At 41.6% G+C, this 26585-nt stretch overlaps 1 protein-coding gene across 5 annotated transcripts in view; it reads right to left on the bottom strand.

Moving 5' to 3' along the window:
• Positions 1–1034: 1034 nt before the first annotated feature.
• Positions 1035–26585, bottom strand: part of bnc2 (basonuclin 2) — a 174886-nt gene continuing 149335 nt past the window's right edge. For 4 of the 5 annotated variants that reach the window (XM_040145226.1, XM_040145228.1, XM_040145225.1 and 1 more), the window contains 2 exons: positions 14551–16958; positions 1035–6808 (listed from right to left, as the gene is read on the bottom strand). In XM_040145226.1, the coding sequence (XP_040001160.1) occupies positions 5986–6808; positions 14551–16958 (3231 nt within the window). In that variant the 3' untranslated portion in view covers positions 1035–5985. Of the gene's footprint in view, positions 6809–7893; positions 7968–14550; positions 16959–26585 lie in introns of all 5 variants that reach the window. The other variant, XM_040145229.1, reaches the window with a different exon arrangement.

The following is a 26585-nucleotide window of genomic DNA, read 5'->3' as shown; positions in this document are numbered from 1 at the left end:
CCTGCATATAATCAATACCATCCAGCACTATTATTCTGAAATGTTGTGTGTGTGTGTGTGTGTGTGTGTGTGTGTGTGTGTGTGTGTGTGTGTGTGTGTGTGTGTGTGTGTGTGTGTGTGTGTGTGTGTGTGTGTGTGTGTGTGTGTGTGTGTGTGTGTGTTGTGCAGTTGACAACAATGACGGAATCAAGGAACTGGCGAGTGACAGAGAGGAATGGTTTCTAATTCAAGGTCAATAAGGCCTGTGTCACTCCTTCACTTTCACATAGGGGAGGGAGGAGGCATAACACGGGTCGCTTTTGCAAAATGACCCTGCATTTGTCTGTTGTCGTTTTCTTCAGTGTCACACTGTTGTTCTATTTTTAAAGTGTTTTTTCTTTAAAGGATTCTAATATACATAGATGCTAATATTCTTTATTTTACAGTATGTGGACTCAACAGTGAGAACACTGCGAGAACTTATAGCACTCATAGAGGAATAAAAAGGCTTTTTCATCTCAACAAGCATTTCTGTTTTTCAATATATTTTGTGCCCTTTCTTAGTTGTATTAAAAATTGAAGCCTTTTTAAAGTACATTCGGTTTGAGTTTTCCCCCCAAAAAGAGTGCCTTCATGAGTGCATTTAATTTAATTTCAACGTGATCAGACAAAGGTAGTGTATGTCCGTTGTTTCCCTCCTTCAGTGACCATCTTACTAATTGGCTAAAACCAGCACAGCCTTCTTCTCATGCCAGTACATCTTTTAATAACTCTATTAATCTAATCGTCCACTAATTGGTCAAGATAGCCTTTTCCCTAATGATTTTTATCATAGAGTAATTAAAGAGCCCAGTAAAACCTGCTGAAATCACAGTGTGTCTGGTTAAAATGGCTTGATTGACACGTTGTTTCGTGGCTTCTTTCCCCCTACATTATAGAATTTAAGTTACTTCATTTTAATAACATTTTCCAAAGAACACAATTTACTGATTATTTATAAGTCCAGGTCTGTCCCATTTGAATAAAATGTGATGACAAAATGCCAGTGACTGATAAATCTTTAATATAAAAATTGTACAAGAATTCTGATACAAATTACAAGAGGTATTTGGACAAAATATGAATAAAATTCCATTTACATCCCAAAACCCTTATGCATTTTATGCAAAAACCATAGACAGTTATGATACAGAAACAAATACAAGAAAGGCAAAAAGGAAAGAAAAAAAAGAAAAGAGTCTTTTAAAAAGAGGACCATTTTTTCCTCCTGTCTGCAAATGGGAAACACCTGTTTAGGTAACATACAGTATTCATGAGGCTTTCAAATCACCATTTTGACACCAAAGTGATACAAGCTCCTCTGCTGTGTTTGTTCTTTGCAGTGCGACTATGTAGCCATGCAACACTGTCGAGTGCCAGTGCCATAACAGGGGCTTTTTAAGACACAGACACAAATGCATTGGATACACAAAAACACAAGTGAAAACAAAAAAAAAGTCTAAATTCACCAGGTCTTCAAGCTTATTTATACTTTAAGACTGTAAAATATGATCGGCACAATGGAAAACATCTCATGAATTTACAGTATTTTTTTTTCAGGATCACTGACATTTCACAGGTTCCAGTTCAAATTAATGAGGGTGGTTTTTTTTTTAGAGCATAACATATGAGACTGAAGCATCTATACAAACCCACGCATGTGTGTATTTTTCCTTCTATCTGCATATTTCTTATGATGTCCCATCAAACATTTTAATCCCACTTTGTTCCATGAGCTACATCAACTGGACAGTTTGCATGCCGTGTCACCTCTGGTCCTCACTCACTCAGTGATGTGAACAAAACGGACAGTGATTAACAGGTCAGCCGCTCCATCTTCTTCTCCCTGTGTGTGCTATGTAGAATTAAAGAATAATTGATGCCTGACGCTCCTCTAATCAAATATTAAAGATTCACTCCAGTGGTCTGGGCCAGTGAAGCACTCTAAGTGACATGTTCCTGCCATCCCATAGCCTGGTCACTAGGTAACAGAATGCACCTGGGCCCATGTGGTTGGAGAAGTAAGAAAGACAAAGATTGGATTGGGGGCTTTCTCAGAGGAGTGGGGGAAATTGATGGTCATTTCTCAGAGGAGGGCAGAGTGTAGGGGAGAGGGGTGGAAATGTGAGGGGTGGCTCGATCGCTCTCCAGCAGGCAATCAAGAAGAAGCCGGCGATTCGTCCTTAGGAGTCCTGGCCCTACTGCTCTTTCGGTATCTTCTCTCCCTGTGTTCCCTCTCTTTCCTCCCTGCCTTGTTAAGTGACTGCCGCAAGGCTCCAGCCAGACCACTTCCTACGCCCAATCCCTTTCCTTCATCTCTCCCTTCTCTCTCTCTTGCCGTCTGTCTCCCTGGCTATGCTGGACAATCGTTTGTGTGTTTTCCCAGCTGTTTCCAGCATGTTGCAGCTCTGAGCTCTGATGGCATGACCAGCACAATGCAGGACACAGAAGGAGCCCGTAGGGGTTAGGAGAAGGGTGTTGTAAGGGAGTCTCTTCTATGATATTCAGCTTTCTGTCTGGCACACACAAGTACACAGATAGAGAGGTCATGCACCATTGCTACTGCTTGAGAAATGGACAGCAAAGAACAGGACATAAGGAATGTGTAAAAAATGAAAAACAAGTCTGAAAACTTGTGTCTTCTCAGATCAAAAAGGGCAGAGAAACTGAGCTTATTGGGCACAGCACATTTATATTAAAATAACTTTTAATACGTTGGGTATGTACAGCTCTCTGAATTCTAGAGAGTTCAATTCAATCTGTGAATATGCTGGCCTTGTTAATAGACTTTCTTCATTTAATCTCTGTCCTCTTTAGGTAAAATGTCTCAAATTATTAGCTAGTAAACATGTCGGGATATTTATAATCAAATAATAATAATGACAAGGGCCTTGGTCTTTCCATGACTGAGTGCTAGCTCTCACCATTCGCCATCATAGAATATTAGCTTTCTGTGTAGTGGCAAAGGCTATAATGTTAATGCTAGATAGAGAGTTTCACCTCCTGTGGTGTGAATACTCTATTTTTCCCTGCCTCTGTCTCTTCCATCACTAGAGGTTAACAAGTCATCTAGTTCTTGTCATCCTTCTGGCCTGCAAGTAGGAAGCACATGTGAGTGTGTGCCACTCTCCTCCTCCGTGCCGCATGTGTGTTGTGTGTTAGAGAGACAGCTGTCAGCAGGGTTCCTGGAGTAGCACTTTTTTATTTCTGCCAGACGAGGGCCGGGGGGATTGAATGAGTGAATGAGGCAGCAAGCGCCTCAGTGAAACCCACTCCTGGGAGAAGGCAGGGGTTCCTGTACTCAATTTTCCCTTCACTTGGGATAAACAGGCAATTACCCATCCCTTTTTCCTATGCCATGGCCGTCCGGTGAACTTAAGCATACACTATTAGTGTGTGTCCCTGTAGGACCTGCGCTGTGGGGTGTGGAGGTGGTAAGTGAGTGGCGGGCTGAAGAAATGGGTAAGGCGGTAGTTAAATGACTGTGCTCTGACAGACAAAGAGAAAAACAGAATGAGAGAAAGGAATTGAATGGAATTGAATTACTAGCGACCCTGAATAAGAATAAGCACACGTAGAAAATGAATAGATGAATAGAATTCAACTAAATCGAATGAGTCAAATTAAATTGTTCAGAGCACACACTCTGTCCTTTTTTTCTCTTTCTGTCAGTGTCACAGTCATGTCAGCAACCTTGGCTTCTAGCAGTGTAACGAAGTGACAAGTGAGATATTAGACAGAAGAAGCTGGAATGGCAGGGACGCCTCCAGGTAACGGAGAAGCAGCACATTTTTAATGATCGTTGCTGTCATCCTTTCCTCCCTAGTCAGCCTTCCACCTCCGCAACCTTTCCATCAGCCTCAGCTCTCTGTCTTGCTCTCTTTATCTCTGAGAAGAGAGGACTGAAAACTGCATGTGTCATATAGGTGGAGTCGTAAAAAAGACATGAAATATTTTACTAGAATAGGTCATGTCTATATTGCAAAATGGCTTAAGTATGAAAAAAATGGAACTTAACACTTATGGATGTAAGGTGTTGTGAATACTTTACAGCACACCACATAACACTGCATATTTTTCCCTCTGTGTGTAGCACCAGTCAAGTAAGAGAAGATCTCCTTGTATAGTAACACATGGCATTGCTAATATGTTGATAAACAAGTCAAACTGAGGAACAATCAATTTTTTGTCTTTTTACAAAAAATATTCTTATACTGGACAAAACATCTCCATGAAGATACATCACCCACCAATAAATACCCCTTCCCATGGCTACTTTGCCCAGTTACTGGAAATATTTGTACCGTAAGACAGTCATTTGCATGTTAAAAATGGCTGCAGCCAACAGCTAAGAAAATGGCAATGTTTTTCAGAGAGTACATTTGTAGCTGACACTCAGCAATGGAAACCGATACCAAAATTATCACAGCAAAAGATTTAAGACTCAAGTGCATCATGTTAATCCAATGGGGCATGATTTAAGTACAATGTCACACTGAAACATCTTTTCTTAGGCAAACACTTTTGTTTTGGTCACAGTTGAAGGACTATTTTCATCTTTTTTCTCTTTTTTCAAATCTATGGGACTGTCATATTTCATTAAGATGTCTTTTGTGAGAACAAACATGAGCTCTTCATTGCTAACTTTGAGAATTTCACAATAATGTCATGCTTTACACAGATTATCTCACTAAACTGCTCAAGTAATTATTTTGATCATAACTTGTAACCTTACACAAATTTCTCCTTAAACATAAAGAGGAGAGACTTTATCAATATTTAACTCCTTTTGTGTTTGTGAAACAGCAGTTTATATTCAGTCACACCTGGATTAGTTTTGAAGCAAGACACTTTGGAGACCCTTTCTGAATACATTGTTTTAGAGATAGGGGAAGATCTCAGGCTTTGTTCAGGGAAGTTTTCTGCTATGAAACTGTGTTTGAAACTGAGCACGTGCAAAAAGAAACTGGCACAAGTATGTTGAAGGTACTGTCATTTCCCTTGGCACTGTAGCCATCAATGACCCCAAACAACACCTAAACTCACCATTGCAAAACTCCTCATTATAATAATATTACACATCCCCTTGTATAGATGCAAAGTGCAAAAACTGAATTAGTATACTAAAGCTCATAAACATAACAGACAAAAAAAATCAATAGAAATACAGAGAATGATATCAGTGTAGGAGCCTAAAAAAGCATGCCGGCAACCTCTGAATACCTAACAAGTAGATAAAGCAATTCACATGATATTCTTTTTTTCCTAGGACTCAGTTTAAAACATGTCTTTGAAGCTAACATAAATGAATCAAGCTAGTAAGATGCTACCTCTTTCTTGCCTATAGCTGGAAGTATTGTACTGGACTGTAACATAAAACCATAAAGAGAGAGAAAAAAGAAGCAAACAACCATCAACACAACTCTTTTACACCAAAAGCCTCTTGGGACATTATTTACAGATGAAGCTGTCATGCTTTTGTAAGGGGATCATTTAAAAGCTATCATTACACAAATACAACAAGAAGATTTTCTTTTTTTTTTTTTTTTCAATACTATCATTTCTGCAGGCAAAGTCACAAATAAGAGTTTGAATAGATTCTTTGGAGACGTAAATAAAAACAAAGTGGGGAGAAGTTTGAAAGGAAAGATGAAGGGGCATATGAAAAAAACAAACTGGAGTTTTGTTATAAAGTAAACTCCAAACTCAAGAGTGTTTTTTTGTTCTTCCAAAGAAGGAAAAGTCAAAGGTCACAATAATAAACTGTATTTAGAGTCAATGATTTTATAGAGGGACATAGAAATGTCTTGCAATGACTTACAGAGGACGGGCAGGAGGCCTACAAGCACTAAGCTTGTATTTGATGGCCCTGGGCTGGGGTTAAAAGCTAATTTGAGGAGGAATAAGGATGAGGAATGAAGGGAGGAGCGGGCAGACTGACAGGAGGGTAGTGTAGAAAGTCATTATTTAGTCTATTATTGTAGAGAAGGGCATGTTTTTATGGAGGTTGGGGTTCTGAGAGTGTCGGTTACGGCTGCGCACAGAGCTGAACACCATGTTGCAACCAGGGATTTTGCACTTGTGCATCTCTCGCAGGTGCACAGTCTTGTAGTGCACGCGCAGGGTCCCTTTGTTGCTATACATTTTGTGGCAGATGTTGCAGAGGATCCCACTGCTGCCACCATTACTGCCCCCGTTGGACGAAAGGAGGAATGGTGAGGAGGAAGGTTCCAACCCCTCACCATGTCCTTCTCCTCTTAGTTCTCCAGTCTCATCCCGATGCCCCCCTTCAGCTCGCCTCTCGGCACGGTGGGAACAGTCCTCTCCCTCGCTGTTGCCCTCCTCCTCATCCTCTTCTCCCTCCTCCTCCTCCAGGTCATCCAATAGGATGCCTTCATCGCTGCCCTCATCTGACTCATGTGAGGAGTGGACACTGCTGCTGGATTGAACACTGGATGTGGTGCTCAGGTCCAGCACCATGTAGTCATCTGGCTGGCCCTGGGAGAAGCCATTTATGTGGTGATTTTTAAGGTCGTGGTTGAGAGGGTGGTAGGGATATTCATTGCGCATGGGGGAACGGGCATTGTGGTTCAGGCCGGTGGGTCCGAGGTTGGCGCATCCGATGCCCATCCCAGCCATAGGGTCCAAGCCCATGTGGTGCCCGGCGTAGATCTTGGCCAGTAACTCGGCTCGCAGGTCCTTGGGCAGTGGCGTGAGTTGGGGATCCAGGACAATGTCGTCCAGCTCTTTGGTCAGCAGTTTGCGGTGCAGGTTGATGTTGGAGCTGTGCCTAATTTGGGTAAACATAAAGTTGTCATAGATCAGAATACTGCAAGTGTAGTGGAATAGATTGCCTCTTAAATACAAAATGGCCATAGTGTTGAAATCCATGTATTTGTACTTACAATAATTTATTTTTTATATTGTCAAGTTATCTCACTTCTGAGAAATGGTACCCAGCTATAATGATTCAATATCTAAGAAACACTACATGTGTAATTATTCTTACTACCAGGCAAGGTACACAGAAATTCACACAAAGAGAGAAATCCACCCTGCAGCTCTCCTCAGAACAGTGCACTAGCATAGCACAGAGAGAGAGCACCCTGCTAGTGTTTACTGCTGTCAGCATGTCTGCACTGCACAGCCCTCAAATCCAATAGACTCTGACTCAATTAAATACTCCACCATATTGAATGCGAGTTTATCAATTGATTCGAGCTGTGGTAATGTGATAATCGAGGGGAACTGGATAGCATATTAGCACTAGGCCCTGACAGCATTATCGCATTCGCTCCCTATTGGAGGTGGCTTAATCGAGCACGTCAATGAACATGTCTTTATGTAGCCCTGGATTTAATTAAGATGGGCATTTTTTCCCAAACACAAGGCAACTGTATCACACAATGTGCTACAGCTGATGAAAGAAAGTAAGTAACAAGTGCCATGCGTAAGCCAGAATACGATTAGTGAGGATTTCAGTTAGCATACAAAGCCATGCTAAAAGATGCAAGGTGAAATGGGCTTGAAAAATCATATTTAATGCCTTTTCGCTCCACTTGCAGAGTTGCCAAGCCAGACTAAGTAAAAGAGGACCCATGGCACATATGTCACATTAAAACTGCAGAACACAGAAAGGAAACTTAAGCAACTAATGACCGGTATCAGATATGACATACACAAAGCTCACTCCTCTCATATCAGGTCAGCACTTAAATCAAATAAGAAAAATATGCAAACACTCAGTGCCTTTAATGTGAAGGGTTTCCATGCAGGGAGGGCACGTGTGAAAAACAAAATAAAAATCAAAAAAAGAAAAGGGTCATCCTTAGCAGGACGGGCAAAAATGGAGTCACAATGGATAGTAGAGCTTACCAGCAGTGGCAGGGTTGATGCAGTCAAAAAGGGTCCCTTTCCTTTAATTATTTACTTCCCTATCCGACATTGTCCTGCAAGAGGTAAAAATACATTCATTTGAGGGACCCTTTTCTGTGAACCAAGCAACCAGGAGCCCGTCCACTCGAGCATCGTCAGCATTGAGGAGAGAGAGCGTGGCAAATCGATTGGCTGTGGATGTCGCTGCATGTGTGTGTGTTTGCACGTGCTTGTGTCTGTCAGAAAATATACTACCTCCATACAGCAGGAGTCCGATCAAAAAGACTATATAAATCCTCTGTTTTTTTGTTTTTTTTAATCCTTTGATAGTACAGTTGCACCGATATGGTTTTAGCTTATGGCTAGAGTATGGGAGTCATGATTAAATGTCTGTAGCACTTTATCCCCGTCTAGTCAAATGCATGTGTGGACGCTTGGCTGTGAGAAGTCAGAATGCTTCAGGAAAGTCTGAAAAATGGCATAATCAATGGTCAGTGCATAAGAAAATGGGCACAATTTCTGCAGGGGTACCGGCCACCAGGCTTTGATGTGAAGAAGGGCCATAGATTTGCTCAGTTAAGCCTGAAGTTCAGGATGCTGTTGATGATGCTCAAGTAGGCAGGTCCTTTGCAACATGTCTCCATCTCTTAAACAACACCTTCTCACTGCTAATAAGCTCAAAGTTAACCATCGCTATCTCAGTTTTAAGATATTAAAGTCAAACATGCTAAATATCATGCAGTAAGTAGTCTGTGCTATAGCTAAAGTAGCCATTTAAATACTCAAAATGCACACAACCACAGTATCAGAATATTACATCAATATCTTAATGAAAAATATTCACAATTACCACTACAATCTCGTTTTGAGATGTTTTTGAGATATAATGTGTAACAATTTGGAAATTATTTAATCTCAATAGCTGAAGCAGAGAGAGAGGGTCCAGTTTATGATTATTTGCATAAACATTATTAAATGATTTCAGATAATATTTTTTAAAATAATAAATAATTAAATTACTGTGTCAATGCTTCCTTGCCCTAAATAATCACAATAAATCAGCTGAATCTACACACAGTGGGCATGATGCACTTATCCCGTCATTTATCAGATTTAGACTTTCTGCCCCATTTCCCACTTCCCTCCATCCCTCCACCTCAGTACGGTCTATCTTTCCTCCCCCAAACCCAACTCCTTAGTCTCCCCCCTTCCTCCATCTCTACCTCCCTGTTGGCCAGTAATGTGGCTTGCAAACCAATTTGACAGTCTCATCTTCGCCCAAAAGATGGGGGAGGCCTCCAGAGAGCCCATTTTTGACTGTGCAGAGGAGGTAGAGTGAGAGTGTGCCTGTCCCAACCGGCATTAATCATCTGATGGCCCTTGCCCTTGTTTTTGTGTCAGTGTGTATATGTGTGTCTTCTAAATGACTCATAATGTGTAAATGAGATGGAAAGCTGAGTGGTATTAAACTGACACCAGTGGTTCTTTGTCTTTCCTGTCACTTGGGGGGTGTTATGAGGTTTTGGCTGTAAGTGGGAGGACAAGAGTTTTAGTAACATTTATCACTTTCTGTCACTGTTGTATCTCCTTTGCAGTGTTTCAGTCTGTTCAACAGCATAAGCTACAGACAACGATTTGAGTATCCGCAAATAAAAGAGTGGGTAAACATTAAATATTCATTAGATATCACATGAAAAACATTTTTATGTACAAGTTATGATTAAAATTACTTGGAATTCAATGGATGACAGTGTGCTTGCGTGGGTGTCTATATGTTATTAATCTAAGAAAGAAATAATTCCCCTTATTCTCCTCAAAATAATCACAAGGAAACTGTCAATGATAAACCAAAGGGATGTAATATTTCAAGTTTCCATCTTATAATCAGAGGATATTTTAACTTGGGTGAGTGGCTCTTGCTAACATATTCTCTCTATGAGCAGCTTGCCCTTTGTTTATAAGAGACAAACAGAGAGCTGATTGTGGAGCAGCGGAGCCGGGCCCACATGCTGTGTGGGGACCGAGGGAAAAGGAGGGAGACGGAGAGAGGAAGGAGAGGGAAGGAAAGAGACTCTCCAAGATAATTAACCTTCACTCTCCGTTTGCAGTGGCCCATGCAGGGATGACGGGTTGTGCACTGCTGCACCATGAGAACGTGGAAGAGGGAGGACACCTACTTGGTGTAGCGACATAGAAGGAGCAGGTTAAAACGCTGGAGTGAGGTTAAAAAAAAAAAAAAAGAAGCAGGAAAGGCTGATCAAAATGAGATAAGTAAGGCAAGTCTTGTCACCATTTTAAAAAATATGATACACGAGGCTAATAATGGTGATGATTACTGGTATGTATGCCTTTCCAGCAGTTAATCATGCAGCTTCTTCAACACTTCTGCCGACGCTACTCGCTGCCCGCAATAAATATGCAATCATTTACCTCCATGCAGCAGGCGGCCAGGAGGCTCGGCGAAAACACCCCACTGTAAAACCACACAGCACACACACTAACAGTATGTTGCTCTCTGTTTTACACTCAAAAACACACACGTTACTGAACATGCTTGCTCAGGGGCACAATGAAGAGTTATCCTTTCCTGTATGTGTGTGTGGGAGGATGTGCAGTATGCATTTAAACGCGTTTGTGTATGCATGTGTGTGAGATCTGCTGTTCATTCTACAGCCTCATAAATTTGGCGGGGATCCAAACTAAACAAACACGAGTGATACTTTTTTTCCGTGGCAGCACATTTACAGTGTCCTACTCTGACAGTGTCACTGGCTCTTGGTTGTTTTTCTCTGTAGATCAAATGACCTCTCCTCTGTTTTCTTCTTCACTTTGATATTGGAGCTTTTGATGCCGGTGTCTGATGGTGTGTTTACGTGCCTTTGGCTTTTCACTCATGGACTAATTAGATATGCAGAGGTACTCAGACTTCCCTGTTGCTGGTTGTCAACAGCTGTTTGGAAAGTATTGAGAAGAGAAAGCCAGGGATGACTGCATGTTATAGTGCCGCTTTAGCATATATTATTCAGCTGTAAAAACAGCAAATAACCACTGGTTTACCTTCCTCTTAGAATTTATTATTCTAAAATTCAATGTGGTTATTATTATAATGGTTCTTTGTTCATTTTTATGTATTGAAGAGAATTTCTTTGTGTTAATTATTAAGTGTTGTTTTTATTGTCCTTAATGTCTGAGGTGAAACACTGCCAACACTGTTGGCGAAAAATTCACATTAGGAGAAAGAATGGAGTTTGACTTGATCTAATTTACTGGTAATAAACATCCTAAACATTATTTTGTGCACATATCTTTGTACATGCAGTTTCTTTATCTTATCAGAGAAGATGCTCTAATGAAAGCAACCGAATTATTTCCTCATTTTATTGCTACCATTACACTCAAATATGCTGTACATTATATCATTATAGGATTATCCTGGGACAGATTTGATGAGAGCCCAGCTTGTGTACTGACTTGTCTCAAAGCCCCAAGATTCCTCTAGCTATACAATACCCTTCCTCTGTTTTTTGTTCCCTGTTTTATACCAGCAGCAGAGTAATATGTCCCATATGCTATCAGGTCTTTATCCCCCACAGAAAAAGTATGGAAACAATAGTGTGCTTAGGTCTCACCCACCCAGAGCTATACAGTACACCCCTGGCTCAAAGATGCATTATGTTCACTATTGTCCCTCCTTGTTACAAAGTTATCTCTGTCTCCCATATGTTCTACCACTTTACATGTTAGAATGGCATTTATATGCCGGTGTTTCTCATCATGGAGTCAAACTGTCTCTCTCTCTCTCGCTCACACACACACACACACACACACACACACACACACACACACACACACACACACACACACACACACACACACACACACACACACACACACACACACACACACACACACAGACACTTGTACTTTTATCTTTGTCAGGACACTCACTGACATAATGCATTCTCTAGCCTCTTACCCTGACCTCAACCATCACAACTACATCCCTAACCCCAACCCTTACCCTAACCCTAGGCTTAACCGGATTCTTACCTAAACCCTAAACCCAAATCTTAACACTGAAACAGCCCCGTGTGGCAGAGAGTGAGGACCGGCCAAAATTTCCTCACTTTCCCTAAATGTCCTCACCCCGTAAGGTATAGAACTCACACTTGTGGTTCTCACAAAGATAAAAGTACGAGTGCACACACACATACACACACACACACTGACACAGGAGGTGAGAGAGCATAGCAAGAGTTCATCTTGAGGTGTTACCTTTTCTCGCTACAGTGTAGTCTAATCTATAAACCCTCTGTGCCTGTCTAAAGCATTCCACTCACCCCTGGCTTTGATACCAGATGCCTGGCTGCATATTTGTGAAAATGCACCTTCCCCTCTCCAACCTTTTCCCTCTTCTTTTCTTACAATTAGTTTTTTCTTCTCACTGTTCCATTGGCCATTGGGGGGGTCATGGCAGCAGATTCCAGTGTAAACGGACTAAATTACATAACTGCACAAAGAGCAGGGCAGCTGTAGGAATTTAACTTCTTGATTTACAGTAATTCACTAAGTATTATCTGCTGCTTACCAGTGGCACTTTACTCCTTGAGCTAGCTACAGGAAGTTCTCTTTTTTTCAGTTTACAAAACTCTTAGGTGTAACTCCTACTATCATTGAAACCTTTTCTCATGTTAAATTCCACAATAAATTTACTATGGAACTTTCTTTTTGCTATTGGTAAAATATTCGTTTATATGAAACAACTGGTTTACAGCATTAGGAAGCTAATTACAAAGAAATAAGTTGTATACAAGAATAAATAGTTTTCTTCGTTATCTATTTGTAAATATCCCTGTGTGTGCATCCAGATGTGTGTGTGTGCATATGTGCGCATGTTACACAGCAGGCTGGTTATGCCTCAGGCATTCTCTATTTCTAAAGCCTTGTCAAAAGAAAGGGGGCTAACAAACTCACTGGTGGCAGTACAGCACACTGAGACAGTGGATGCTATAATAACCCTTTGTGTCATCTTGCCGCTGTCGGCACAGCTGCGTCAGGTGAGCAACAGGGTTGCACCTTCACTAAACCAACTTATCTCCTGTTCTGCTCCGCTTGCTCCCCTCCCCACATCCGTTCTAATAGAGTCCCAGAATCACCAACTCCATTTACATGTTGCTAATGAACAAACAGTGGTAGGAACAGATGCCACTGAAACAACAAATGTAATAAAAGGCTTGGGGTGGAAAATGGAGTTTCAGCGAGTTTGGAAGGAGGGAGGTCGCAGTAATGGAAAAGAGGGGCATTAACAGTGTGTGGGCAAGACAAAAAATTGAAGAAAAATATAAAGCTCCATATGGGAAGATTTATTTGCCATTTATGAGGCATGCATTAAATTGCAACTTGCTCCTTACTAAAATTACACTTGTAAAACTCACTTGTCATGGACAAGATAAATAGTATTTGGACATCTCTATTCCCACTAAAGAACAGAATGAATAAGACTGTTATGTAGAGCATAACAGATAAAGTGTGAGCAAGAGAGGTATTTGTTACAACTGAAGAACTGTGTATTTTGGAGGGGCGGGGTATTTACAATTTGTTTCAAGGTCCATTTTACATTATGTGCCTGCTGTGTTGAGTGACTGCATAACTCAGTCAAATAGCCATAATTGTTAACATGACTGTCAAGGAAATATTACTGTCTGTGTCACCAAACCTGAAATATGAATTCACATACAGCTGTTTTGATATCTGTTTAATTTTTCTAATAAAACTAATACTAATGGATATTATTACTAGCTCTATAAAAGGATTGTGAAAGAGAAATTCTACTCATTTAGCATGACTGAACGCTGGTTAAGTTAAAAGTCACTCCCGAAAAAAACAACAAAAAAAGAAAGTTGTTTGTAATCCCTTTGGGAGCCTAAGGGTACTAGCCCCTACGTACTAGCCCAGGGCACTAGCGATGTGTACGTACCTCCAGCATGTGTTATAGAATCAACCTGCTGCCAGTGCTGCTGCAGTATACATATTCTGTGGAGTGAGTGTGTGGGACTGATATGTGCTAACAAGCGCAGGTGAGCATAGCTCGCCTCACCTCCTAATGCGCTAATAAATGCAGTGGTTTGACAAACCGCTGCCTATGTTAATATATGCACCTTCACCTCCCTGTGACAAGGTGAGGTAGTGAGGGCAGGTAAACAACACACTGCAGCTGGAGGGTTGATGGGTACGGCTCTAGTGCTTGTATGAATGTGTGTGGATGTGTTTCTCATCCTGACACCCTGCTCTTCTGAACTTTGACTTGACAAGGAGCAGATGTCCCTGAATCCATTAGCTACAGTTGTTAAGTGATAGCCTGTGCAGGTACATGTCATACAGTAATGAATTACTGCAATTTAATTTTGTTTTATTAACATCAAATGAAAAACAATATCTCTCACAAGAATTCTAATTTCTATTGAACTTGTTTTGAAATTACTTTTATAAAAAACCCCATATCCTTACAAAAAAATAAGTATATTCTGGAGATTTATGTAGTGCCATTATTTAAATTGTAATGGATAATAACGAATTAAACATTTTCATCGAACCTACCTGCAACTGTTGCAATAAAATTAAAATAAATTGGTTACATTACCAACTTCTAGCACTAACCTGTCTCGGCTCCGCCGGGAAGGGAAAGCAGCATTGCAGCCAGCCACAGTGCACACATGCATCTCTTTGAGGTGCACATTCTTGTAGTGCAGTTTCATGCTATAGGAGCTCTTGAAGCTCTTCTTACACACATAGCAGATTTTGGGGTCAGGACTTGAGCAAGGATCTCCCTCCGGTGATTGAGAAGAAGGAAATTTGGGTGGGCTGGCACCGTAGCCCATTGAAGAGATGAAGCTCTCATGCAGGGCAGCCATACTTGCAGCAGCGGCAGCAGCTGCTGCCATGCCTCCATTATAGAGGCCATACTGGCCCATACAGAACATGTCATAAGTAGGATCATTGAGTTCTTCCTTGATCTTGATAGGGGGCTGATGAGGGGAGGGTGAGGAATGGCCCTTGCCTTCCATTTCCTTTCTCAAATGGGCTTCCTCACCACCCTCATCATCCTGTTCCTTGTCCAGACCCCTTCCACCCCTGCTGTGTTTTTGCTGTTCCTCCACATCCATGAGCTCATCGCGGTAAAACATCTTCGAATCAGAGGTTTCAGACTCGTTCTCAAAGTCTCTCTCATGGTCCTGGTCCTCAGAGGTGAAGCTGTCCATGCAACGTAGCTCACCAGAGCCTCGCAGATCATTTCCACCCCTACTGTCACTACCAGTCCCTTCCCGGCATTCATCTTCACTTTGTCTCATTATGCCTCTCAGAGCTAAGCCAGGGCTCATCTCATCCTGAGAAGGGGATTGCTGCCCACTACCACCACTGTGGTTCCCAGTACCACTGCCACTGTTGTTGCTGTTACAGTTTCCGTTAATTTTGATATTGTTGTGAAGTAGGGATGACTGGTGATGGTGGTGATTTTGGTGGATGTTGTCATCATCATCCTCATCTTTGTCCTCGTATTCATCTGCCACATCAATCACTTCCTTCTCTATCTTCACTGGCATGCTAGATTTACGAGGCTTCTTTTTGGGTGTGGGGTCACTGCTGCCACTGGTGAGGTCCTGATTGGCAGTAGGTGTAGGTAAGCGGTGGGACATTGGTCCTGCCTCTGACACGTGAACATTATTATGGGAAGCCACAGCCGCAGCTGCCAGGATTTGCTGTTGCTGGTCCATCAGGGTAGTACTGTTAGTGGTGGTGGGCAGGATGGGGCTGGTGGGCAGTGACACTGGAGGACTGACGAGGTCAGCAGGGGACAGGAGTGTACGGTAGAATGGGGGCACTGGCTGGACTGGCTGCACTGACTTCAGGGAAGGGAACACCAGTGGACTTTGCAGGGGTGACTGAAGCATAGGATCTACCGGTGGAGTAGTGAAGCCCAGTGGTGGCCTTCCAGGGCTGGTGAGTGTGAAGCCACCATTCTTGGTGCTTGAGATGACAGGTGTGCCAGTGGTTGAATTGGCACGGATGAGGTCCTTGTCGCGGTTATTTCGCAGCATGGGCATGTGCAACCGTGGATTGGGATTGGCACTGTGACGGTTGCGGCTGCGAAGTGAGCTGAAAACCATATTGCAGCCCTCAATGGTGCAACGATGTTTAATCTTCAAGTGTACAGCATTATAGTGTATCTTAAGTGTGCCTTTGTCATAAAAGGTTTTGCCACAAGAATTGCAGCACACACGACCCTTGCGTGAAGTGGCTCCCATGCGGCGCATGCGATGCATCTTGGAGGAGAAGGAAGGATGGGTGATGGTTTTAGACTGCTCGTCCTTTACAAAGTGGTGGTGGACCTGGTGGTCACTCAAGCTGTTGGGTTGCTGAGGTTGATTTTGGGCCTGCTGTTGGCCCTGTTGCTGCTGAAGCTGTGTCTGCTGTTGCTGCTGTTGTTGAACTTGCTGGGTGGAAGGGGTTGGCGAGATGGGTGATGCCCTGTTGTTAGGCTCTGTCTTGGGTTCAATGTTGTTGTTAATCGCTCCCAGGGCTCCACGGCTAGGGCTCTGGCCTGTGCGGAAGGGTGACAGGGAAACATCTGACTCACTGGTCTCCACCTGTTCACCTTGGTTTGGCAGGCTCGGCTCCCGGAGCCGGAGAGCAGACTGCTCCATAGGCAGGCCATTAGGGGGCAGGCCGAGCATTGGGGCAGAGACTGGGTTGATGTACTGGAAGGGCAGGAGGAAGGCTAAGCTGTTAGGGATATTCTCGAAATGGTGAATGCTCGACGGGCTACTGTTTTCCAGATGTGTCAGGAGTCCCGGGCTGCGGGTCCTGTTGTTGCTTTCAATGAATGTCCTAATACCGGAGTCTGTCTTGGAGGAGGGAACTGTTACTGCCTGACCTTCCTTCTCCTGAATGGCCATCAGCTCCACAATGGACTTGGTCTCACCAAAGCGCAAGAACTGCTGCAGGGTGATGATCTCTTCTTCTCTGGACATGATGGTCCAGCGGTCCAGCACCTTGCCTGCAGCATCCTACATGCCCCAGAAGACACAAGAGAGAAGACACAAATACAAACCATTATTGATTGTGCATAATCAGTGTGGTCAAAGGAGAACATAGAGCAGGGGTTAGTTTGTAAGGGTGAGCTTTTCAGAGACCCCTGGAGCGACATCCAACTAACAGAGATTTGTTGAAAATCTCTCCCCTCCCTCCTTTACATCTACTTTTTTCTGTAAGTTAGCCCTGTGAATGTGATCATTAATCACACAATGGTGAGAGTAGGCAAGAGTTTCATTGAGTCTCAAGCAAACAAATCAAAATCACTGAGAGGGGGATATCAGCAGGTCTGTGTCACTTGCAACACTGTAGGTATGATAAGCTGTAGGACTGACTACAACAGCTTTGTAAAAGACATTTACTCTTGTTGGGACTCTCTCTGTACACAAACGGTACCTAGGGATATTTATAAAACTGTGTGAGCAGGGGAAAAAATGGGTAACAGAAACAATAGAATAATTAATGCAAACCACTAATCACACCTTGGCTTGCAGGCAATTTTCTCAGCGTGTTCTGTCTCTAAGGCTTGAGGGAGGATGGAACTCCTACACCATGTATCAGGGAATAGCTTTGGACATTCAGAGAGAAAAACTCATGTATATTTAAGGTTGTGTTGGAGGATGCCTTGACAGTGACATTGAGCTTGTATTCTTTTCATTGGGCAGGCTGCATATTTATCATGCTTTTATGTTAGTGAGATCCAAAGGATGTATAACCTTTGTTACCTTAAATATTAATCATATCAATATGTTAGTAAGGTTTAAAGGATGCACAACCTGTTTCCCCTTAAATATTAATGGGGAAATACATTGTAATAAATGACCATGTCATTTAGGGCACTCAACTAATTATGCATTTTTAGTTGACAGTGGCTGAAAAAGGGCAAAAAATGTAAAATAACAAATATTAACAATAGATCATTTATAATAACCCTTGGCGTTTCCTATTCCTTCGTTCCTGTGTTTCCATCCTAAGAGACCAGAACTACTCTGATGTGACTTGAGCGTGATTCCCTTTACTTGGCTAGAGTCTTAGACTCCTTGAAAATGTACACATTGTCAAAAAAAAACAGATCACAAAGGATTCTGGGAAAATAATCTTGGCAGATCCTGTGAGCTGACTTTGTGGTTGAGCTGCTAAGTTTGACCCTGCGCTTTTGTCCTTGTGTATGAACCCACATCTTTTCCTGCTTCATAGAACTGATGACAGAACCCTTCACAAAATTATACTCATACAGTAACTTCTGCCCCAGCAGTTATTATATAAGATGGCAGGTATGAGTTTTTGTGTGAACAAGATAGAAATAGATGAGAGAGAGAGAAAAAGAGACATAGTGTAAATACTACAGTTCATACACAGGTTCCTGGGGGACCAGGCGCAAGTGACATCAAGGGAATAATGCAAGTGATGACAATTAGTCACAGTGAAATGGTAACATTTCAGATGTGCTGCTAGCTGCTGGCATCTATAAAACATAAATGGCAACTCTGGTGAGTAAAAAGCTGTAACAACCAACTTCACAAAGCACAAAGGGCCTGTAAGGAGAAAACAGAAGATAAATGTTTTAAGAGAGACAGGGAAAGAGATATAGTAAGGGAGAGACACAGAGGAAGAAGAGCAGAAAAACAGAGAAAATAAAAGTGAGTGGTTTCATATGCCCTCAGATATACTGGAAAAATAGATTCTTCTGAGACGAAACATCAATAGTCACTGGGGTATTTGTTGTTAAATATACATTAAAAAACATTTTACACTTTCATTCTGTGTGCACACTGGAGTTTTTGCCTGGAGGTATGACTTTAAATTCTAGCCTGGGCACTATTATTTCATACTGCATGGCCATCTGGGCATTAGTACTTCCATTTGATTTAATTGTAACAAAAAAAATGAAAGCAAATTAGAAAGTGAATCTTTAAATAGTTCCACATCCAGAACATTTCTTATGAAATTGTAGTTCTAAGAAGTGGAGCAGTCTTTTGCTATTTTCTAGTGACAAAAAAAGATTCATTTGCGAGTGTTACACGTTTAAATGCGCTAAGGTAGCCAATGATTATAACTCTGATTAAAAGTAGCAAAATTCTGAATGCAATTTAAGTACATTATTGCTATGAATAGAGTGTCCGCTTCATAAGCAGTAAATAGCAATAGAGAGAACTTGCATTTTTGGGATCATTGATAGGCAATGTTTAACTCAATTTAAGCCAGTTTAAGACATCTTAATATCAGTTTCCCACTTTTGTTTGTTCTTCAAAAGAAGATTGGAATAACATTCATAAGAACCACAAGTTCCCAAAAAGGATGTAATTTTAATGGAGCTCCATTACTAAATGCTAGGGATTAGTCTGAAGCAATAAGTAAAATCATTAAGTAAAACTACAAAAGCTTTGCATTTTTATACATATCAACAAGATGGCTTGACCAATGTTGCCCTTCAAACCCACACACAGTTACCCAGCCCTGTCTCAGTCAGTGACTGGATAAAACAGGGTTTAGACATTTATTTTATCCTCTACTAGTCCTACCCTTTGCCTTCACTTTGCCACTCATGAAGTCAAACAAAAGCCGAACACAATGACACAGGCTAAACTGCAACCCATTATTGTGTGGAAGGGCCAGGCAGCTGTCAGAACAGGTCAACAGTTCTGCTATGCACTGGAGCCTGTAAGGAGGCTACAGGATGCAATCCAAGCCCTCCTCATTCACTGGTCAATTGAGTTTTGGAGGCCAGTCAACAAGCATTGAGGTTGGAGTCGGGCTTAGAGCAGAGAGTCAACACGAATTCAAAAAATGAGCAAATCAGTCTAGAAAAGGATGTGAAGGGACAAACTTGATTAGAGTTCAGACCATGTGGAAACTACTACTGGTTTTTATGCCAAAAAGCCTTTCAATACATGGCTGTTTGTTATATGCTATTGTAGTACCTAATTTAAAACACTATATTTTGCAATACATAATTTTATCTTAAATTCCACACAAAAGTCTTTAATGCAGATAACCCCCATAAAAATATCTAAACAATCAAAGGTGAGAAAAAAATATGCATGAATTGTACGAGAGTGGCTATCCAAAGGATGTTGACCCATATTTTTAGACAAACACAGGCCCCTGTAGTCCTTACCACAGTAAGCCTCACAACTCCACTCCCCTGCATTAGCCTTATGTTGCTGTGAGAGAAACAAATATGCCATTAGAAGCCCTTTTACAAGTAGGCACTCGTCTTCCAATTAGCTTAATGTGGCCCTCTTTCCCCTATATTTTCCACACGTGCCCCACCTCTTCTTGTACACTCCCCCCAGGAAAATCTCATTAATCCACCCCTCCCCCATCTCCACCACTGCTATGACATATTAGTCTGTCATTATGCATCCCAGAGTCCTTTAAACAATACAGCTAAACCTCTGTTTGCCAGGTTAATGACTATTAGCCAGTAATTACAGAAGAGAGACGATAGGGTACCCACTTTATCTGGTGGACAGCCTGCTGCTATTAGTTTATTTTATCTGCCTGCCTCCATGTCTCTCAGAATTAATCTAGCAACGGCTGTATTTATTCATCTCTCTGCCCCTGCGATGCATTCTTAATTCATGGTTGTCTCTAATACTGTGGTTCTGGATGTTGTGTAGTGAGTGTGTAGTGGGGTATCCACCTTGCAAATTGCTGACAATGAGGATGAGCAAATGATGGCCTTGTCATGGACCAGGGCACCACTGTCAGTTAAAACAAATCTGGCAATTATGCAATTAGCAGGTTATGCGCTGGGCTGTATTAAGAACCGGGGTGTGCAGCATTGTTAGGTTGCATAGTGTGCATTAGGGATTAACAGCTTAACATGTATATGCTTTTCACTAATCATCGCCTATCATATTCAATGACTAAGTCTATTTGGCAAGCATGAAGAGAGATGCTATGCTAGGCACACAGCAAAAAAGGGAAAATATTAGCTATGAATACATCGTATTGACCTGTGCCTGTTTACACTAGATCAAATGGGAGATCTTCAACACTCAAAGAGCTTGTGTCACATAACATCTCTGATATTTACATTTTCATATTAACATATAAACTGGTATGATATGCACTTATGTACAAACTGTGTAGAATGAAGGCTAAACTGGTTGCATGTTAACATAAGGGCAGTTCAACTGATTGTAAGACGGTATCACTTGCAATAAGGAGGATCCGTTCTCACAATGGCAAAGTGAACCATGGGAACCACATTGATTCACCAATCACCTTGCAGTGAATGCGATCTCCACAAAGCCCCCAGGGAATCCCAATTGATCTCCAGTCCTGCTTTCAGATCCAGTTCCTTTAAAAAACTGCTCCATCCCTGTGTTCGCCACTTCAGGGGAGGTTAAGCAGAAGTTCCTTGTGATCTGAGAAGGTCTTGAACCTTGGTGCTTCCTTTTCCATATTCTGTTTCTGCCCCCCACCCAACCCCATCTCAGGCTGTATGAATAATGCAGAGGATCTAGTGGCAAGGGGTGCCATGGGGGATGGGTTCATGCAAAGCCCACTGCCTGGAGCCATCACATCAGAGGGCAAGAGCTCCCAAGACACAGGCTGCTCCCCCATTGGCTCACTAGTGGCAGGTCAGAGGTCATGTGTGAACAACCAGCTCTACTTCTTCCCCTGTGATGGACCACAGGGAAATCGGTAGCTACGTCCAGACGTGGGTGGAGGACATTTGTAAGAATCATAGAGGTTTAAATTTGCACTCTGTGATCATTGTAAATTCCTCCTTTATGCTCTGCACATCAAAAGAATGTGTTACTTCAGATGTGGCCTTGTGTATCCACCTTAGATGTTTGATATTTTCTAAATTGCAGAAGTAATAACTTACATCTTTACAGTAAGAGGACTACTGTACATAGGTATATAGTTTAATAAGTCAACAGTAAAATCATGTCATCCTATCATCAGACACACAGACAGAGTAGTATCCCTGTGGAACAGTAAGTACCAATTATGTCACCTTGTTGTTGCTTATAATAGGGCGAGGCATTTTACAAAATAAACCATTGCTTTGTGAACTGAACCTTTTTGAAATATGTACAGGAAAAAAATTAAATCTGTGGTAGCTTACCGTGTTGTTTGGTTTACATTTATCTTTTAATATATCAGATGGCATAAAGTAGCAAATATCAGCCAAAACAAATAAAGTTTTTTTTTTTCAGAAACCTACCCACACTGTCTCTCTGGGATACTCTGACTAGTATTGTGCAAAGAAAAGCATATTGGTGTCATCTTGTACATCAGCAGACAGCCGTGATGCCTGGAAGTGGACTGGTTTTAATAAGTGACAATTTACAGTTACATTTTGGTGGCAAATGAGGTACAGTAGATAAAACAGCTTCTGAACATAGTCCTATATTGTATTTTACTGTCCCTTATTTTCTTTTGCTTTTGTTAATTTGCACACACCAAAAGCTTTATTAAATACGACAAATATGATATTCACAATCTTTAATGGTTAAAAGATGACGGCCATTAATTTCGGCATCAATGGAAGATAGCCTTGTGGAAGAGCATATGTAGCTACATAGACAAAAAAGTTAGACTTTCCAAATCCTGTTTTCCGTATAACGTCAACCCCTTTAAAAGACAGCTGACATGGAAATACAGGTGATTCAATAAAGTCCAGACACAACCCTCTGCACAAGCTCATGTTCCTGATTAGAACGTGGAACAGATGTGTTCAAGTTTGATTCCTACTTTATAATTTAATTAACAACCATGCAAAGGGCATTGCCTTGGTCAATATTATGCTCATGACTGCTAGAGAGGGCTGCTTGTTGGGCTCTGGTGTGAGTAAATGTGAAGAGGCCAGAGGGCTTATTTCACCAGGCCAGATGCACTGAACAACCAACAAGCCGCGAGATACCATCCCTTCACCTCTCAACCTGATTTAACTCATGGTTTTGGTTAAAAATTAATGACCTTGTGTTAGTTGTTGCTAAGGGCACACTAATCGACTGGAGTGAGATTTATAGTGCAGTTGCAGGCTGCAAGGATGGGGAGGGGGATCAGGCGGGGTTGTTATAGAGGACTTTACTACAGACGAGTGAGTCACGATCTGGCACATTCCACGTTCCAGGTGGCCTTTTGTAAACAGTTTCCATTTCTTTTCCAACTGACTTGTCTTTTTTCATTATCTCTTTTTTTAAAACCAACCTGTCATTTTTAAAAAGGTCTCCTAACCTCTGATTCATCCAACCCCCCCTGACCTCCACCACCATAATCACCACCCTTTTGTTTTAAAGCTGTCCTGCAGCATCTTTAAAAAGTGGAAAGGACAGTCCTTTGGCCACAGCCCAGCAGAGGTGCAGATGGGGCAGCACATGGAAGCCATTTCAGGGCCTGTGCTCTGTAGAGCAAAGTTGAATGTTCTTTGAGTTCAGAACCTCTAAAGAACCGCCTTGCAACAGTTAAATGTGAGCAGCGTCTGGGTCTGGACTGATGTATTGATTCCCTGTCTCTTTTCACAAAGCATGCACAATAACGTTGGCTTGCCTCACCCGACTGTGCTAAGGAACCGTAGCCATCGTCAATGTGTAAAACTCAGCGGACCTAGCACTGAGCTAGAGGGGATGCTTCAGAGAAGAGGGGTGCAGTGATAGAAGCAGCAAGGGTACGCCTGATGGTTCACATTAATTGAGGATGATTTGTGTGATCTCCTGGGTCTGGATGCAGCAGCCAGGTCTGTCGTGGGCCTGGGAGACAGATGTGGGGGCCGCTGTGCTCCCTCCAGGGCCAATGGAGAGCAGTGAGGCGGCTGAGAAATGGTCTGTCTGTCCACTGTGTGTGTGTTGGTAGATATGGGGGGGGGGGCTGACAACCTGCTTTTCTCTCCCTCTTACATCACATCTCCTTTGTCTTGATTACTACTTTGGCACGAGGCCGGTGCAGAGAAGGTGCATTAACATATGCTCACAAATTGCTCTTTGGCCACATAGTTACATGTTTGTACTGTGTCTTGATGTATCAGTCATTTCTGTTTCTCTTTTGTGTAATACCCGCCCCTTATCACATTATATCCCCAGGCTAGTTAAGGGTTACAAACACAGTCTTGGGTAAGTAACTTTGTTTCAAAAAAGTGAAACTTAGAAAAGCATAAACCTGTATTTATTTCAGATGAAAACTTTACATGAGCGTTGCAGCTCATAAAACCAGTACGTGATCCGTTGTTTCTTAATGTACAGTTTTGAAAAGCTGCAACCTCAATTGCAAAAAATGTGTTACCTTTTTCCTGAATTTTCTTCTATGCTTCCTGGAATGTAGCATAGATCTCCACACAATCAAAAAAATCCACACATCACTTACTGTTACTGTGTAACAGGAAATAGATGTGAACGGATAATGGATTGTACTGTAGGTAAACCTCCCAAGTCGTTTTGTTTTGGTCTAGCTGGGAACAGACAGAGGTGTCTGTAACAGACAGACACACTGCATTAGAGGAGCTTTTCAGCTTTCTCCTGTGTTTTTGCTATGGAGCATGCAGAAGGAAAGAGAATAAGCTAATGGACTCTTTACTTAATGTGATCAGAGCCATTATTGACATGCTGCCAGGAAGATGCAAGACCATTAACTCGAGCCTCTCTCTCTGGTACCTTCCCTCCGCCCCACTCCTTTCCCTGACAGTATTTCACCGCTGGCCTGACTCATATATGGAGGAAGGGCCACTAGAGGGTCTGGGTGCCCCAAAGGAGTCTGTGTCTGTCATGTTAACTAGGAATCGGTTGGACTGTTTGGAGAATTGGAAACAAGATGTTGCTCGGGACTTGGCTTGGCAGCCTACCATGCAAATTTAACATCTTGGGATTTAAATCAATTTTTATCAGTCTGTTACATGTTGTCACTGACATACGTTCTGTTTCTTGTTACTTTGAACTTTTCTAATAAAGCTTTAGATGGTACAAGTTTTTTTTTTTTTTTTTTAATCTGTATTTAAAAAATAATTAAGGGTGAGTTTTGTGCCATATTATCTAGACACTAAAGAGAGAAAATATAAAATGAGTACTGGCATTTCTGACACCTCAGAAAGAAATAAAATATAAGAAAAAAAAAAAAATCTATTGAAGGTACAACCTATAGTAAATTATAAAACTGAACAAATTAACCAAGCTCCTTCGTTTAGCAAGATTTTCATTTCTCTTTTAAATTTTATGATAAATAAAAATTCACCTAAAGGAAAGCACCCACGCAGTATTGTTTCAGTATTTCTAGATTTCGATGTATGTATAACAAAATTTAGCTATACAAAACAGCAATTGCAATTTCTACTTTAATGCATACATTTTTGCATAATATTGAAGGCCGTGATTCAGGTTGAAAGTAATTGTACTGAGTTTAATTAATCAGCTATATTCTTTTTTAATTGTTTCTCAGTCTAGTTTGGCACCTCACAAATATGTTATTGAAGGAAGAAGACATTTTTTTATCTCCACAGATTAGAAAAGGATGAGAGAAATAAAAAGAAACATTAATAACAACACTGTAAATTACAACTAAGGCTGAATGATAGAAGTGTATTAGTCTGTGTTAAGTATATTGTTGTTTTATCAAAGTGAAATAGTGCATTGAGTGGGTAAAATAGTCCCAAATTACAAATGGTGCATACTCCATGTTTTTAAACTGCCTCACTGGAATTGTTGCCTGGCATGTAAGTTGGCTCATTCATCTTGGAGGCAGAGGGTGCCATTGTGGCTACAGTGTAATTTACACTACCCTAACCTATGTGCCAGAACACATCTATCCCTGTGGCCCAGGGGCTCATATTGCCAGCGGCCCAGAGGATGTTCGTGTTTATGTGTGCATGCATGCATGTGTGTGTGTGTGTGTGTGTGTGTGTGTGTGTGTGTGTGTGTGTGAGATCATGTATGTGTGCGTCTGTGATCATGTGGATACAACAGGAAGTGGTGCTCGGGTCTCTCGGGGCATGGTTCCAGGTCCCTGGGCCTGTCTACTGTCATAAGTTCCAGAATGGTGATTACTTACTGCAAAAATAAACACCATTACCATCTGGTGCTGCTTCTTTGTACTGTAACTTATACACCAAGAAAAGCTGTAGACCATCAAGAATGGAGAACAATAACACAAAAAAATCAAATCCGCACTGTAAAATTTGAACGTTTTTTTTTTTTAATCCCTGTATATGTTTGTAAGTATTTTCCATATAAAAACTCAAATGAATACCTATTATTTCGAATGGTCAGAATGGAATGGTCACTGAAACAACTTTTGATCTATATGAAGAAGCAGATAGTGAAGAACAAAAGGTTTACTGGGACACATGGTCTGAAAGTTGGGATGATGGGGGGTCATTCAAGATCGTTGAGGCCTTGCAGATCCAGCAGATGTTTGATCCATCCACAGCACATCTGGTCCTCAACACACTCAATCCATTTCACTTGACTTCTCCTTTTTAGATTTTCATTGTTACTCACGGGCCACTAAACTTTGCATTCCCCCTTGTGGCCCACAAATTTTCATTCACAATCATTCATACTACCTACTTAAGAGTAATTTCAACATATAGGCTTTTGTTTTTGCATTTGATTTGAAGGGTGTGTGTGTGTTGTTTTTTTGTTTGTGTTGTTTTT

Source organism: Xiphias gladius, chromosome 15 (genome assembly GCF_016859285.1).
Source record: "Xiphias gladius isolate SHS-SW01 ecotype Sanya breed wild chromosome 15, ASM1685928v1, whole genome shotgun sequence".
NCBI classification, from domain to species: Eukaryota; Metazoa; Chordata; class Actinopteri; order Istiophoriformes; family Xiphiidae; genus Xiphias; species Xiphias gladius.
Note: the sequence above shows the minus strand (reverse complement) of the source record. Positions and strands in the feature narration are given on the sequence as shown.